Source organism: Neopelma chrysocephalum, unplaced genomic scaffold (assembly GCF_003984885.1).
Source record: "Neopelma chrysocephalum unplaced genomic scaffold, ASM398488v2 Primary Assembly neopelma1_42b, whole genome shotgun sequence".
Classification (NCBI taxonomy): Eukaryota; Metazoa; Chordata; class Aves; order Passeriformes; family Pipridae; genus Neopelma; species Neopelma chrysocephalum.
The window spans coordinates 7,466,676-7,483,306 of NW_020897701.1; the positions used below are offsets into that span (position 1 = coordinate 7,466,676).

Sequence of the window (16,631 nt, forward strand, 5' to 3'; positions counted from 1 at the left end):
TAAAGAAAACATTTAAGAAAAAAAGGGAGCCAAAGATACATATTTTTGACAAAGCTTTGGGCACTGGTGTGTCTGTCATATTCCAGCTATGGATTTGATAATTCCTAAAATATGCTACAGTTTCATGTGTGGTGCTATGTTTTCATAAGACTTTTGCTTCTAAGAAGAAATCACAAGAAAGTTCCATTAAAAAATGGTTTGTTGATGTGGGGAAGGGTATAAGCAGTAGCTTTCTCTCTCTCAGCCCTTCTAAGCTCATATAAGATTCTGTGAGAACATGTGCACATAATGGAGTTCTACATTACAATGAAAATGTCTGACCTTTTCCTTTGCAAACTAAAGCTCTCAAGCAAAATGAAAGAACTGGAAGAAAAAACAGCAGAACAAAAACAACTTCTTGAGCTAAGAGAAGATTTTATTCGGACTCAGCAGAAGTTAAATGAAATGGAGCAATTAAAAGAGGAAGAAAGGATGAGTGAATTGAGACTGGAGGCTAAGGATTCAGAGATCCAGGCAGTTCTTCAGCAGCTAACTGAATGTCAGGAAGAAATAAAAACTCTAACCCAAGAAAAAGATTACCAGAAGCAAAAAGCAGAGTCTCTCCAAGCTGAGACAGACCAACTCAAAGAGGATATAAAGGACACTGTTTCAATGGTAGGAATTTTACCCTTATAGAAATAGACCATGCATGTTAAGAGGAAGAGCATAAGAACACTATAAACTGGATTGACATATTTAGGGGAGCATGGGAGCGGCAGGTTGTGTGGGATTTTTAAATCAAGGAATGCCTACTAGTATTGCAAAATATTTGTATTTTCTTTGTGGATTTTCTCTCTTGTATTCTAAAGAACATCTTGGCACATGAAGAACTGAGAAATACGCAAAGTTCTCTCAAGCAATCTCAGACCACTGTCAAGAAGTTGGAAAAATATATTTCTGAAAAAGAATCTCATATTTTGAGTGTTGAAGAGGCACTAGGAAAGACCATTAAAGAACTCGAAACACGGGTAAAACTTTATGTAATAATTTAAAATAAAAATGCTTTCAATGTATTTTCCAACAGCATGAGAAGAAACCAGTCAACCTGCTTATAGTCTCTTCTTAGAGAGACTTCTGCATGTTCCTAGAAAATTTCTAGCTCCTTGGTAGCAAGTGGGCAAGAAAATAGCACTGCCTGACCCAAACCTTTACCAGCTGCTGATCTGTTTCTGTAGAGCTTCAAGCTGTAAAATACACTCTAATAAACTTTTGCTTAACTAGTGTGCCCCTTGGTTGTGGATTTGAGTGTTGGCATTTGATGGCAAGTGGAAGATAAGAGTTACTTAAAGGGAAGGAATGAGGCAAATGATTTATAACACTCAGTCCCACTGAGAAGTGTAATGCGATTGGCAATGGCAACTCAGTTCCCAACATATAGCAGAAAGCTGATCCACTGGTTTTTGTGCCAGTACATGCAATGGGATTTTTCTTGAAGTATATTAGCTGCCAGCAAGTCAATGGTTTCATATTCAGCATTTGTGTGGTTTAGAACAGATGCAACACTATAACCAAATGGGTTTCTTTGGCTTCTTCCTCTCAGACTTTTTTTTACTTAAAAATCGGGCCAATATTGCAGCAGATATTGCTAAAAGGTTAGAAATTAAAATATAACAGGTGACAAAGGCCACAGACTTGGGTTTGTAGCTTTTCTGGTTTGGTCAGAGTGGTTTGATGTTAAAAATACTGTAGGAAAGTGAATCAAACAAAACTTTTGCATTTAATTTTGAACTGATAGAAATGCTGTCCTTGCATATATTTTTTATAGATTTCACAAATGACAGAAGAAATGAAAATCATCACATCAGAGAGAGATCAGCTTGCTGAGGAAAAATCAGAAAGTCACAGCTGTAGAGAAAGTGATCAGCTTCAGGAGCAAAAAGAACAGATCATTTTCCTTACACAAGAGAACCGCTCATTGCAAGAGAAGCTGGACAGTTTACATCTGAAAAAAGAAGAGGTTGGGGAAGGAACTTGGGTAATTATGCTGAGGCTGTAATGGAGAGCATGTTGTTTAAACTTTCACCTCAGTGAAATAATTTACAAAACACATTGGAGAAAAGGGTCCTAGACCATGACTGTACAACATTACACAAGAGGTTTATTATGGTTTACTTGCGATTTACCCCACCCTTACTGGTGTATATGGAGACGTAGTAGTAGAATAAGACTGTGAATAGAGTATTAACTTGATAGAGGTTGGTGATGTTCTGCATTGGTCTGCACAGGGATGTGGTTCTGTAATTAAGTATCTGAAGCTAGAAACTGCTTGTCTGGAATGGGTGGTTCTGCTTTCTAAACCATAGCTAGAACTGACTCTTTTCCTGGCAGTGAAAGGGACATTGCAACCAACCCTTCCTGTAACTGGATATGCCGATTGCACTTGTGTCTGTGTAGATGAATAGACAGATTGATAGATAGATAGACTTCAAAACAAAAAAAGTAAAGTATGTGCATCCATTTTAACATGGAGAGTGGACAAATTTCCAGTAAATAATTGTCCTGACATTATTGTAAACTACTGCTGAGACTAGAAATACAGATAAGATCTCCAGTTTTGGGAGGGGAAGGGATTTGTTGGGTGTTTTTGTTTTCATCATTGTTGTTGTTCACCCCATGCTTAAATTATGACAATGAAATTCTGCTTCTGGTAATTTGTTTCAGAAGTCCTTGCTTCAAATCTTATTTTTACATGTCTCTTATTTCAAAAAACTTGAATTGCATGTGGTGTTCAGACAAATTTTATTATTCTAAGAAAGCCACAAATCTCTCTAAGACAGCACCTTTATTTTACATACTCCACATGTCAAAGCTCAGGTATACTTCTGTTAAACTACTTTCCTAAATGTATTGACATCTATCTTTGCATAAAATAGGTACCACAGGTCCAAGAAAAATCTCTTGAGCAAGAGTTACTTGTTCTGAGGGAAGAGCTCAGCCAGGCACAAAGGAAATTGCAGGAAATGGAGGAAGCAAAGGCCAGTGAATGCCAAGGAGAATCTGAAAAAATGGGGAGAAGAGATTTTATTCCAAAACTGCATGACTGTCAGGAAGTGAGCACCCAGACAGAAAGAGAAGAGCATGATCTTAAAATGCAACTGGAAAACCTCCAGAACGAGAGAGACCAGCTAAGAGAAACTGTACAGGAGACAATAAGAAAGGTAATAAAACCAGTCCTGTTCCTGTAGGATAATAGCTTTAGTAAACTTCTGCCTTCGATTTTGGAAGTGTTGTTCAGGTGTTAATGTACTTCAATTGTGTCCAAAGAATTCAGAAATGCAGGAAGAGTTGCAGTGTACTCACAGATCTCTTGGACAACATCAGGAGACTATTGTGGAGCTGAAAGAAAACATTTCGGAGAAAGAAAATCAACTCTCGAAAGCGCAAGAGGCATTAGAGGAAAAAACTGATGAACTGCAGCAGAAGGTCAGAAAGAGTTTTGTCAAGTAAACTAAAAATTCCATCATGTATGGCAACCCATCTCTTCTGCAGACTTCAGTTTGCAGGGGTCCAGTAAATGTAAATAATGAAACTTAAATGATAGTTTTTCCTTTCTTTTGTGTTTGCCCTTTGTGTACTGCTTCTCAAAAGAATTCCATGAAAACAGAGGCAGGGAAAGGATGATCGAATGCAATTTGACCTGCAACCTACCACCTTTATTTATAACTAAATATGTCTTAGTGCTGAATGACAGAATATATTTTGCCATCAATACTGCACTTTGAACCTCAATGCATTTTCCCAGTCCTAAATTTTTTAAAATTTTAATAATGTATTTTAGCTATGTAGCTCTGAGGAGCCTTGAGCAACTTTAAGGCAGTTTAGCTCAAGCTTTACTTGTTGCACTATTACAAATTTCCTGTCTACTTATTCTTTTCATGTCTTAAGCTTTTAGGCTTTTAGGGTTCATTCTTACATGTGGTAATGTCTTCTATCTGGTGTGGATACAGCAATGGAGACATTTTTATGGAATTAGAACGGCCTGTAGGTTTTCCCACATGCACTTTTGACTCTCAATGAGACAGAAGCACTGCAATTTTGTTGACTTTTAAGAAAACTGTTATATTGGTTTTGCTTATTACAGCAGGAATCTAATGGACATGTCTTCTGTATAATAATCCTGTTATAACAACCCATATGTGCAAATAACACTTAGGAAACATGATCCAATAACACTCAGATCAGAACCTGATTAGTGGGACAAGAAAATTTAGGAACTTGGAATGTTGCTGGTTGGTTTTTCTCCAAACTATCAAATTAATTCTACCCACACTACTGATGATTAGAAATATTAATACTGGGTTTGATTTGTTCTTTCCAGCTCACTGAAGTAACTGAAAGCCTGACTCATGTCTCATCTGAATATGGCAAGCTACTGGCAGAAAAAGAACAAATTGAAAGGACAATGAGTGAGCAAGTTTGTCAGCAGCTTGAGAAAATCACTGTACTTAATAAGGAGAAAGATGAGCTACAACAAATGGTGGAGACTTGTAAAGAAAGGGAAGAACATTTGTTAAAGGTTCAGAGACGGTCAGAGATTTTGGAGGACAGCCTTACAAGCAAGGTGAAGGGTTTTTGGATTTAGTGGCTATTTTGTCTTCTGATGTTTTATTACTGATGTGCTGAACTTTTGATCAACACAAAACCTGTTTAAATTTTAGTTCTCAGCACGTCATTTTTATGGTTGCTAAACAATCATGAACACGGGCAAAGGATTTTGCACAAGTTTCTCTACTGATATTTAGAAATAGCATCCTTAATTTGTCTCAGCTTGGTAACCAGTTGGGTTTGTCAGTGCTTTGGAACAAATGCCAATTTATCAAATGTGTCAGTTTTAATATAATGATCAGTAATTGGACATGTATTTTGACTTTAAAAGGCACTGTGTAGACAGCATGAACCTAAGCGGATTTGGAATCCTTAGTGCTTTGCAACCTTTCTATATAACAGATAAAGTTCGAGAGTCTTGCACTCAGCTCTTGCCAATTCAGTCTTTTTGCAGTCTTCACTCCTTAGACTCTTCCTTTGTTGATCAGAAAGTATGATTGAGGATTGCTTCAGATTAGGAAATGTTACTGTTCATTAGAGCAAATATAAAGACAAATCCAATGTCCATCTTTTATGCTTATCTTCTATTTCTTTTAATTTTCTTTTGATATGGACATATGTTGACTGCCTTTTCATTTGCTTTCTTGCTTTACAGAACACCAAAGTTGACTAAGAGTTCTCTGGGTGTCAGGTTACTCCTTTTCTTTAGAATTTCTTTTTCTGACTTATTGGGACAGCAAAATTATTTTTAAACTTCTCTTGCTGTTAATGTGAATTTTAGTTATTGGAAGTTGTGTTCTTTGTATTTGACACAACTGATCTGAGTACTTCATAGGGGAGTATTCAGACCATGGCTATCAAATTGTAATTGTAATTTGTTTCTTTTTCTCCACTATTTATTGTAGATTCAACAGTTAACTGACACGCTAAATAGTGTATCACGTGAAAAAGACCAGTTATTAGCTGAAAGAACTAGTCACTCTTTCCAGCTTAGAGAACAAATCGCATCAGTTAATCAAGAAAAAGATGAGCTACAAAAACTTCTTCAGGACGTCAGGACTGAGCGGGACCAGCTCAAGACAGAATTGCAAAGAAATTGTGAGATGGTGGGTGTTGCAATTTGCATATCTAAGTTACTCATAAATTCTCTTCTTGAATGGTACTTAAATATGTATGGCTTTATTTTAGTGTGTTGAAACAAATGCAAAACTGGAACGTGCTTTAGACCAACTGAAGCAGAGAAACCTGAATGATATATCCATTCCGGTAAACCCAGTGGTTATTGCAGAGCAGGTGGCTGATGACAGCCTGAAGGAAAAAAGCTTGCACATTAAGGTAAACTTATTTCTCTGATTCTTCTAAGGATGCATGTAAAATCTTAATGCCCCTTGTCTTGGAGCATAAACCTCTTGTATTACATATAAAATGGTTTGCATATCTTGCTGAGCTGCAAACCATGGGATCAGTTGATTTGCTGTTGCTGTTCAGTGATTGCATATCTTGTCTCAACTGAAAAGTTCAATTTAATGTTCACAGAACATCTTACTTGCTTTCATTACTGTCCAGTAACCCCAATTTTTTGCAAAATGCCCCCAAATGCTCCCTTCCATTACTCCCCATCAAATAATAAATTGGCTTCAAATAAATTAACTCTTGTAAATCCTCAGACCTTTTGTTAGTTTACTATCCTGAGTACACTTTCACACAGATATGAGAAGTACTATTAACGTACTGAAAGCCAAAATAAACCAGGATTTATGAGTTTTAAAGTACGGTACTATTATACTCCAGACTATATGTCTGTGCAGCAGATTCAGGCATCATTCTATACATGCTAGAGGAGCCCTGAGTGCTGCTTCAGTTAACAACAAAAGTAAAGAACCAAATTGCAAAAATCAATCACATGTAGCTTTCTCCGTCTCTATCCTACATCAGCAGTAGGGAGCTAAGAATGAGGGAAGTAAACATCAATTGATCCCTTTTAATGGCACTCTTCCCTTTTGACTTCTGTAATAGGTAGGATCTTGTCTACCTCTTTCTTGGACAGTTTTCTCAAGTATCTGGTACTTGCTCTTGTTGGATGCAGAGCATATGTCAGTTCCAGTGTTTTTCCTGTGGGGTAAAGAGTTAAATCTGGTGAATCCTGGTTCTTTCAATTAAAAACCAACGATGGAGGGAGTATGCCAAAGGAGTTTTATACTTTAAAATGTATAAGGTAGCTTGAGAGGTGATACTTGAGTTGCACTTTACTGGGAGTACCTTCAAGCCTGTTGCATTCCTCATCCTGCTCGCTGCTTGATCACACCTTTCTTTTTATGGCAAAGTGCTAGGAACAATTTTATGATCTCTTTCCTTTGACAAAGGACCAAGTGAATAACTTGGGAGCCCACCCTGAGACAAGGCCAGCTGACAAACTTGTGAACAGGCAACAATTTTATTTGAGGCCTGATCTACAAGTCTGGATGTGGCTGGGCAATCTAAACCATGAAAATAATTTGAGTTTGTGAAATGACTTGCTGGGAGACTAAGAAATTTTCTGCTTTTGTGCCTAGCCTAGTGTTTTTGTCATATCCCTGTGGCAAGTCAAAACTGAAGTCTTAGTCCTATTAACTTTTCTGTTCTAAAACCAATACATACTGTAGAGGTTAGTTCTGGAGTCTGGTCGTTTATTTTAAGCTTCTGTTTATAGCTAATCACGCTTTCCCTTATTGTGAATGAATTAATTTGTTTCACTTGCATTTAGGAGCTTCTTGAGAAATTCTCAAATATGGGGAAGAGGTGTGAATGCCTCTCTACAGTGTCTCTTAAGCTGAAGAGTGAACTGAATAGTCAGAAAGCGCTGATAGCTGTGATACTGCCTCAGCTTTCCTTGGTACAGAGTAAACAAGTCAAAAGACTTCAAACTGAAAATGAGAAACTTAATGGTCATCTCCAGAGTTTATTGAACAAAGTGAAGGTACCAAGATGTGGATGCTTCATATTGCTTGAGTTTGGTTGTTTTTTTTAATAAGTTCTCAATATTGACAGCTAGGATTTTATGTACTATAGCTTTGATTTTTGTGAATCCATATATTGTAGAAAATAAGGTGATAGTAGTAAATGCTTTACAATCTTAGACAACTGGAACTGCATAGTTATGTTAATCAATCTTAGTTTTTGACTGTAGTTCAGCTGCTTTGCACAGTATTATTTCATTAATATTATTCCACTTTAATTAGGAATTGAAATTTTTTTCTGTACTCTGTAAATCAAATTATAGATGACTTATAGTGTATTTCTTTGTGGGAGAAAGAGATGTGTAAGCTTGCCTTGAAGATGCACGTTTACTCTGCAAAACTAGACAAGTAGTTTGATTTTATAGTCTTGCAGACCTTCCCCAAATTGGAATCAGTTTCTTCATTGAACTATAATTATCAGAAAAAAGTTAAGGTTAATTGGGAGAGTATTCCTGTTATCATATGCAGAAGTACCGTAAATGATAATATTTTTTCTGTTTCTTTATTTACCATGAAATATTAAGTGTTGGGGTTTTGTTGGTTGGGGGGAGGGAAACATGGATGGGCCTGGGGAGAGGGGGCAAGGTTCATGTCCAGTTTACAAAAGACACTGGACATGATCTTGAGAGTCAGTCATGTCTATAGATATCCATTAACTAAGAAGCTGAACTAATAATCCAAATAGCCTTATTTTATAACTCCAAGTAGGGGTTTTAGGTTTGATTGTTTTCTTTTTTTTCCCTGTAGATGGCTTTTAACTTTTTATGGTTAAAGGTGTTTAAGACATTAAACCAGTAATCTCAACTAGAACAAAATTTTTTAATCATCACACTGATATTATTCTCATAGATCATCTGTACCTTTCATAACTCTAAGAGGAAATAAATATTGCAAAAATTAGTTTGCTTTTCAAAGTTGAGATTCATGGAAGGCTGTCTGGAGCCTTTTAGACTTTTTGGCCTTTTTCGGAGTCTACGAGAAATGGTATACTTGAAAAATGCTGTCTCAGCTGAAAGTCTTATATGCCATTGCTATAAAACACATGAACCTAATTTTCTTAATCATGTGTTAATTATTCTGGACACCTGCAGGCTTGGAGAGTAAATAGAATAAATTGTAAAGTATGGAATTTTAGCTGGATGCAGGGTACTGTTTTAAAGCATGCTCACTGATACATCCTGTGCTTCTACAACAGTTTATGTTCGGTCGTGTCTGCACTAAGGAAAGAGACTATCATACTATGGTTAACAAGTATAAAATGGAATTGCTTGAGGAAAAAAAAAGACAAGATCATCTACAAGCTGAGATTCAGTATCTCAGAAAGATCCATTTGAACCAGAATGAAATACCGTCTCAAGAATTAAACATCAGTGAAGGGCTGCAGAGTCTCCACTTGGATGCAGAGGTAATATTTGAAAGAAATTCAGATATTAAAGACTTCATCTTTCAAGGCGTAGGGTGATGTGGTGGTGCTCATCTAATGGCATTAGGTTTATCTGTTAAGACTTCACTTAAGGAGGATGAAGGAATTGTGTTAGTATTTTTCTATGCTACTAGTTCTATAATGTGAAGATTCCATTTTGTAAACTGGCTGAAAATAAAATTAATAGGTTAGAAAATAGTGGGAATGTTATTTACTCATTTGTCCTGTAAAATACATACTGCCCAGTACCAACGTGACTTCTAAAACAATGAAATCAACTTTTACTTTTTCCCTTCCCACCTGCCCCAGCAATGCAGATTGTCTTCTCGTTTTCCCAGTAGGGTGTAATGTATAGCAAAACTCCTTTTATATGATAAATAGATGCTAAAACAGACTTCCTGCTGTATTGATAGCTAAGAGGACAGAATGTATATTTAGACATACAGTTATCAAAGTGATATTTAAATTTTAATTCCCTTTTTTAAGAGCATTCTCAAAGATGTATCAGAAATGGAAAGTGAACTTCTCTGTATAGAGTCAGAGTTACAGCAGCAAGAAAGTGCTAGAAAAGAAACAGTACAGTTCTGGGAAGCTTGTTCAGGAACTCACTGTAATGCAGAGGAACTGGAAGAAGAGTTAAAGAAAGATACTGAAAGACTTTTGCAAGTCATTAACTTCTGGACTCCTAAAGTAAAGGTAAAATTAAATGTTATAAAATCAGAAATGTATTTGGTATAAGCACTCTGTAAATGCCTAATCTGATTGAAAACAAAACACACAAAGGCTCTTGAATGATTATTCATTTATTATCAACACTTACTATACTCTTACTTTACTATAAGATGTAAGAGTACTTAGAAGATTTTTAGAGATTTCCTCATGCATCCAAACTTGGAAACTTGCTTTGTAAAGGACTTTCTAGGCAATAAATGGGAGGGGTGGTGGACTTGTTTATTCGGGGTCGTCTTAATCTGAATTCTGGAAACTGTAGGTTCAAAATCGTTATATAGCTTTGCTTGCCAAACTTCATCAAAACTACTTTAGCCATTTTTAAAACTCAATTGTAATTCATATTACACTTTTCTAATTTCAAAAAGTCAAGTTGTTCTAGAGGTAGTGCAGCCTTCCTTTCTCTTTTCTTTCTTCTTACTTCTTGCCCTCTTTGGAAAATAAGACACCATTTTTCAGGGTTAAGTGCATCATGAACAGGATTTCATGAGATGTCATCTTTCTGATTAAATGTTAAGTTTAGCCTGTTTTAAAAAGTTTCTTCTGTAGAATCAATAGCCAGTCTTGACTTCATCAGGATTTCCCAGTGTTGGCAAGCTTTTTGGAAAAAAGCTTGTGGATCAAAACTTGTAACAAACAAACAGAAATCTCGTATATTTGTAATTTCCTGACAAGTGTGAAGTTTTTCTTTGTCTGACATATTAAATATATGTGTTTCTAGAATAGCCCAATGTGTATTTTTCCTCTAAAACGGCTTAACTTTCTTCACTCAGTGACTATGTTGTAGCAAAGAATTCTGAATAATTGTGTTTCTTTCTATTACTGATATTCAAGAAGTCTTTCTAAGATATTCCTTTGTTTCTGTAATAGTGCTTGAGTTAACACAGAAACACTGGTAATCCTGCAATGTACTATCATCTTCTCTTTTGGAAACGAAACTGTTCTTTATGAGTGTTAGTGATTACATTTCTGATAGCAAGCATTTTCAAATGGGACACTGAAACAAGAATGTGAAATTAATACAGGCCAAGATACTTCCTGTTTTTTTTACTTGCCTTATTTCTAGCTGATTTAGAAATTATTTAAAATTTTATCTCTATGATGCTACTGCAGATGCTCCTTCAGCTTTCTTCAGAACTGGATGCCAGAACTTCCAATGACAGTAAAAATGCTGATGTTGAATTGAAACAGAGAAAAGAGAAAAATGAAGAGTTGCTTCAGGATCTAAACACTCTAAAAGAAAACCTGGCCCCTGATAGCTCTACCAGTCTCATGTTAAAAGAAGAAAACTATAGGCTTCATAATAAATTAAAGGCTGCAGAACAAAATGTAAAGGTACCAATGCTTGTTTCTAAGGAAAACTTCTTTGATGCTTGCTTTCTAAGTGAGAGTACTCCAAACTGAAAATAAAGATTGATTGGCAACTATATATCTGTGCCACCACAATACATTGGCCCAGAGTGTACATTTTAGTTGTTTTTTTATTTATTTGACCTCTTGCCTATAATGTGAGCATTTTAATTACCTGATTTCTGTACACAAATAGATGTCAGTTTAGAAACTCATATGAAATGTTTTCGTTTGGTTTTGAAGTATTGATTTTAGTAGTGTGATATTCTGGATGCTTCCTGTAAGTATATGGTATTCACTATGTCAAACGCAAAGCTGGAGAAAAGTTCTCTCTAATCACAGGAATTGAGGACTCATTTTTTCTTTCCTAGCTTTTTTGTCACAGTTACCCTTCTTCAAAACCTTTTTTCTTTTCTTAGACTTGAGTGTTCCAGACTGTTAAAAGGGGACACAAAATAATGATCTAGACACAAAGAGTTGCCATTGAGCCTGTAGTGTTGGATTTTTTGTGTGTTTTGGGTTTTTTGGTTTTGCTAAGAATATGACTGTGTGCTGTTACAGCTACTGTCTCTTGACATAACTACTCATAACTGATTGATATATCTCAATAGGCTATGGAAGTAAAAATTCAGAAGTTAGAAAATGTAATAAATGAAGTAGGAGAAAATGTCAAAGAGAAAGATGACAGAATAAACAAGTTACAAGCACAGATAAGTATAAAAACAGAGACAAGTGAGCTCACCCAACTGCAAGCCAAACTGAATGAGATGGATAAGTGCCTCAAGACTGCCTTAACAGAGAATCAGAGTCTTCAGGTATGAGCAAAATACTTTACTATTCTCATTTTCCTCTGATGAAAGACAAAAAGCATGCTTGAGAACAGCTGTAGATGAAACATAGTGCTCTAAATTCAACGTATTGTTCTGTATGGCATTCCTAGAGTAAAACACTCTACTTGCATGTTTTGCATGCAGTTTCATATTCTACCAGCGCAACCTTCAGAGGCAAAATTTACAACCCATATTATAATATTAGAAGGTAAATTTATCTGTAATGCATTTGTGAAACGTTCTAAAAAAATTTAAAACTTTTAAACTGAAGCCTGATCTGCTTTTTCAATGTAATTCATTTGCACGCTAGTCCAAAATTCCCAGACTAAAATATGATCGCATGTAATACATGAGAGTAGGATACCAACTGCTACTCTAGTGCTAGTTGGTAATGTGGGCCACCTTAGTGAAAGTAACTTCCTGCTCCCATTCTTGTCCTGCAAAATCTAGCAGATCATAGTAAAGATACAAGGTAAACAACCCTTAATTTCATTGTTAAGTAAGCCTTTCTTTGTACTAAATATTTTCATTTCAGGCAAAATTAGATAAAGGTTCTGAGTTGTACAAAGAAGAACTTGATCATCTCAAAACACAATTGGTAAAATGTGATATGGAAAGAATGAAACAATCCAACTTTTTTGAAATGAAGTAAGTTCAAATTTTATGTTGCTACTTCGTTCTTAGCTTCTGCTTCTCTATTTTCCCACATAATAAGAAGTAAGCATTAAGCTTTAGCTGTCATAGGTTTTTATTGTGTCTAGATTCCAGAGAAGGTAAAATCTATATGCACCTTAGGTTGCTTACACAACTCCTTCCCTATACACCCACCAAAATTTCTCAACCAACCATGTTCAGCCGTAAATGAAATAACTGTTCTGACAAAAGAAGGCAAGGGGAAAGCAGTAATTGAAAGCTTTCTCTAATTCACTAGAGAGAAGGGATACACAGAGAATAATTAGTCCAATTTTTGGGTTTGTGCACTTTACCTAAAATCTAACTGACAACCAGGTTTATGTAGTTCTTCTTGTGTAACTTGGGTATGTCTTCTATTTGACAGCTCATTGGAATTCAAACTAGCTCTTCTGCAACTGTAATAACTATTAACTGAGGTTTTCTGTTTTGGGTTTTTTCCTCCCTTCCTGCCTCATAGACTTGCTAATTATAAAGCTCTGTCAGAACACCGAGAACAAGAGTTAACAAAGCTAAAAGAAGAACTCAGAAGAGCACACCAAGACCAAGATGTTACTGGTAAATTCAAGATAAATAGAGGGGACTCTTGACATTAAGTTTTAAGGTTATATGATAAAGACGAGATTGAGGTGCAGGCCTTGTATCTCAAAGGCTATGAGGAGAATTGGGTGCATTGAAAGATGAGATGGAAAGCAGACTACATTAGCTCCAGATACACTGCATTAGAATGACAGCAGTTCTTGTGTTTACTTCTCTGGCCACATTTGCACTTGTGGAGAGACAAGCTGCTGTGGTCGTAGCTCACGTTGCCATTTTTTCCTTGACTGACTGCACATAAAAATAGCTAGTTCTAGTCATAGTTATGACATACCTGAAACAAACTATTTTAACTCTAAATGACCCAATGAAGAATCTTATGTTTCTTAGTATCTCCCTGGCAGTGGGAATACTGGAAGGTGTGTTTGTGTAGAAAAAATAATAGCTGTTGTAATGACACTTGTAACCTAGGGAGGTTTTACATATAAGACCACAAGAATGAATAGACTAAAAAGTATATTGAGTTGGTTTTAAGCCCTGTCCAAACAACGCACACACATCTGTATAAAATTGTTTTTCTAGTGCTGAAAGAAGCAGCTCCTCAGCAATCCCAAATACCCCTTACTTGTGGTGGTGGCAGTGGTATTGTGCAGAGCACACAAATACTCGTGCTAAAATCTGAGCAAGCTAAGATACAGAAAGAAAACTTACACCTGAAGAAACAAAATGACCTTCTACTAAGGTAAGTGTAAAGCTGACCAGCAAAATGTCAAAACATTTGTTGTATTTAACCATGCATGTCATTAGTGTTTCTTTCTGGGACACCTATAGAAGTGACTAATCATTATTTGAAATTTGCTAGATTTTTTCACTTCATAAATTTTTACTTAAAGCCAGTGATTTATGGCTTATAAAGCCATAAATGGCTTTGGAACTTTAAATTGCTTATTTTCATAAGAATCTCTTAAATGCTGGAAGATACACTTGAATTGTATGCTGGGAGGAATTTTAGCTTAATAAAATAAAAAAAAATTTCCTCTGAAAGATACACAGCTATTGCATTGCCATGTCTGTAGTATGTCATCTGAAAATATAGGAACTGTCTGGTGTTCTGGAATTTTTCCTTAAAGAAACTGTGTTTTGGTTTTTTTATTCTTAATTAAATGCTGGGGTCTTTTTTTTTTGCAGTAATGAACGTCAGCTGAAAGAGGAACTCAGGAAATGGAAAGAAAGAGCACTAAAATGGAGAGAACGAGCCTCAAGAGAAAATACTCGAGAGACAATACCACAGTCTCCCAGAAAGACAGTGTCATATTTCTTTAAAGAACAAATGCCTTCGCCCTCCAAGGAACCTATTTCTCAGGAAATTCTGACTCAGGACCTATCAAAACCTCTGCCACTGAGTTGTCCAACAAATTTCTTTGATAATTCCAGCTTCGGTATGCTAACAGGTATGCAACATAGTGGTGTTATCCTGTAAAGATTTGGAGAGGCAAAATGTAAGGGATAGTCTGAGTTGAGGGTAAGTGCTCTGTACTTATATATTCACACCTGAAACTTGCATGATAACACAGTTTTCCTAAATGGTTAGTCAGCTGACTGTTGAAAAGCTGACCATGTGAGCTGTGAGGCTATATATGCTCTACATAACAGAAATATTTAAATGACTCATTAACCTCCTGAAGATTATACAAACTTCTTTCTTTTCTGCAGTGAAAGTGTTGATGACTGATTTTTAAAAGTGAATCAGCAAAATATCATTTGTAGATAATGATGCTCTAAAATGTTTTGCTTTTTAACTTTATATTGGTCAAGCATAGACTTCTGGTAAAATTACTGAAAGTTAATGGCTGGTTAACTTTTTTCAAGATGGTAGGCTTTAGTCTTTGGTGTTGCATCTGCCACACTGCCTGGCTCCAGCTGCAGTAATAGCAGTTTTGATGGTGACTTCAGTTCCTCAGCCCCACTCCCGATTTCTTATATCTGGCCTGGTGACTTCTGGGGAAGTCACCTCCTAGTGACCACTCTCCTAGTGGTCTCTGCTAGTGTATTAATGCTACTGCCCTCATCATTACACTTGCTTCCCACAACTTTCAGAAGGCCCCAGCAGACATGTTGAAGAGTTAACCCGTTTTTGAGGTATCAATAGGAGACTCAGAGAGAACATGATCCATTGCTGATTTTGTGATGGCCAACTTGGTAATAGTACAGAGTTCCTCACAACACAAAGCTACTCAGGGGCAAGCTTTGATAGCTGACATATAAAATATTAGTCAAGGTTAAATCACTGTATTCCTACAGCTTGTCTAATTGAGAAAGGCTTTAATGTTCTTGTCTTCTGTACAGATACATGTCCTGCGGCCACACAGTCCACAGAAGAACATCTTAAGCACTTGTTTGGGACTTCAAACAAAGATAAGGCCCCTGATTGTAGCACCCAGTAAAGATGCTGGGTTGGAAGCTGTCTTTGCAGTGGCTACAGAATCTGCATATACAAAAGATAATTGCTTCAGTTTAAAAGCCATCAGCCTCTTCCATCCTTGCTGTCTTGGGGTTGCTACTTCCCACGACTGGGAAGCTGGAATTTGAGGTCAAAAATGGAAAAGTAGTCATGATGTCCACAACCTGCTTATCTGATCATGTTCTTCTTTGGTGTTTTGATGTTGTGGGGAGTTTTGATGGCGAAGAAGGAAAAGGCACTGTATTGAAGAAAAAATGGAAATGGACACAAACTAACCTACTGTGAAATTTCTCAGTCTTAAACTTTTCATTCTGTCATTCCTAAAACAGCCCTCTTCTGGACGGTTGATATTTGTAGTGAAAATGCAGTTTCTGGGGACTTAGAGAAAGCATGGTATAAAAACCACATGTTGAGAAACAAAAAGAATATTTCTTTCCAAGTCAACAGCAGTCAGAAGATACAATCTGCAACTGAAGTTCCTAACTTTCTGTTTATAGAGCACACAATCAGGGTTCCTCTTAAACTCCTTAGAATGTTTCTGCAGCTCAGCCAATTGTGATACCAAGAGTAACTTTGAATTTTGCACCATCTTTCAGTATATCTGTTTGAAGTTACATATTGGAGGTTTCTTTTAATAGTAAGCAATGGACTTAATGCTCTTCTGCTACTCTTGTGAATGGAATGTAAACCAGATCATTCGGGCAAGATGGACTCTCTTACTAGCCTACTTATCTGTAGTGTTGAGAATGTTTTTGTGTATGTTTTATATAAGAAACTTTGACAATAAACTTTAATGTGTTAAGTATTTAAAAATTTTTTTGTTGTTCACTTCACTTGTGGTATGATCCAAGGATGTTGATTACAATATTCAGTGTCTAAAGGCTATTTTTCATACTGATCTCATCACTTCCATCATTATTATACTTCTTGTCTTTGTTCTCTGTAATTTTTTGCAGCAATTAGTTGTGCAGAAGCTTACTATTGCACAAGTCTGTCACTGGAGTTTTGTTTAATTCTTTCTGAGTCTTTCT

At 36.3% G+C, this 16,631-nt stretch overlaps 1 protein-coding gene across 2 annotated transcripts in view; it reads left to right on the forward strand.

The window, feature by feature from the left end:
- CENPE (centromere protein E) overlaps positions 1-15,822 on the forward strand; it is a 29,113-nt gene extending 13,291 nt beyond the window's left edge. Inside the window, exons 17-34 of one of the 2 annotated variants that reach the window (XM_027677116.1) lie at positions 343-654; positions 849-1,007; positions 1,805-1,996; positions 2,913-3,197; positions 3,304-3,462; positions 4,358-4,600; positions 5,490-5,690; positions 5,773-5,919; positions 7,328-7,540; positions 8,776-8,985; positions 9,490-9,699; positions 10,846-11,067; positions 11,694-11,897; positions 12,448-12,560; positions 13,063-13,160; positions 13,722-13,881; positions 14,328-14,590; positions 15,486-15,822. In XM_027677116.1, coding sequence (XP_027532917.1) covers positions 343-654; positions 849-1,007; positions 1,805-1,996; positions 2,913-3,197; positions 3,304-3,462; positions 4,358-4,600; positions 5,490-5,690; positions 5,773-5,919; positions 7,328-7,540; positions 8,776-8,985; positions 9,490-9,699; positions 10,846-11,067; positions 11,694-11,897; positions 12,448-12,560; positions 13,063-13,160; positions 13,722-13,881; positions 14,328-14,590; positions 15,486-15,583 — 3,489 coding nt within the window. In that variant the 3' untranslated portion in view covers positions 15,584-15,822. Of the gene's footprint in view, positions 1-342; positions 655-848; positions 1,008-1,804; positions 2,015-2,912; positions 3,198-3,303; positions 3,463-4,357; positions 4,601-5,489; positions 5,691-5,772; positions 5,920-7,327; positions 7,541-8,775; positions 8,986-9,489; positions 9,700-10,845; positions 11,068-11,693; positions 11,898-12,447; positions 12,561-13,062; positions 13,161-13,721; positions 13,882-14,327; positions 14,591-15,485 lie in introns of both variants that reach the window. The other variant, XM_027677118.1, reaches the window with a different exon arrangement.
- The last annotated feature ends 809 nt before the right edge of the window (positions 15,823-16,631 follow it).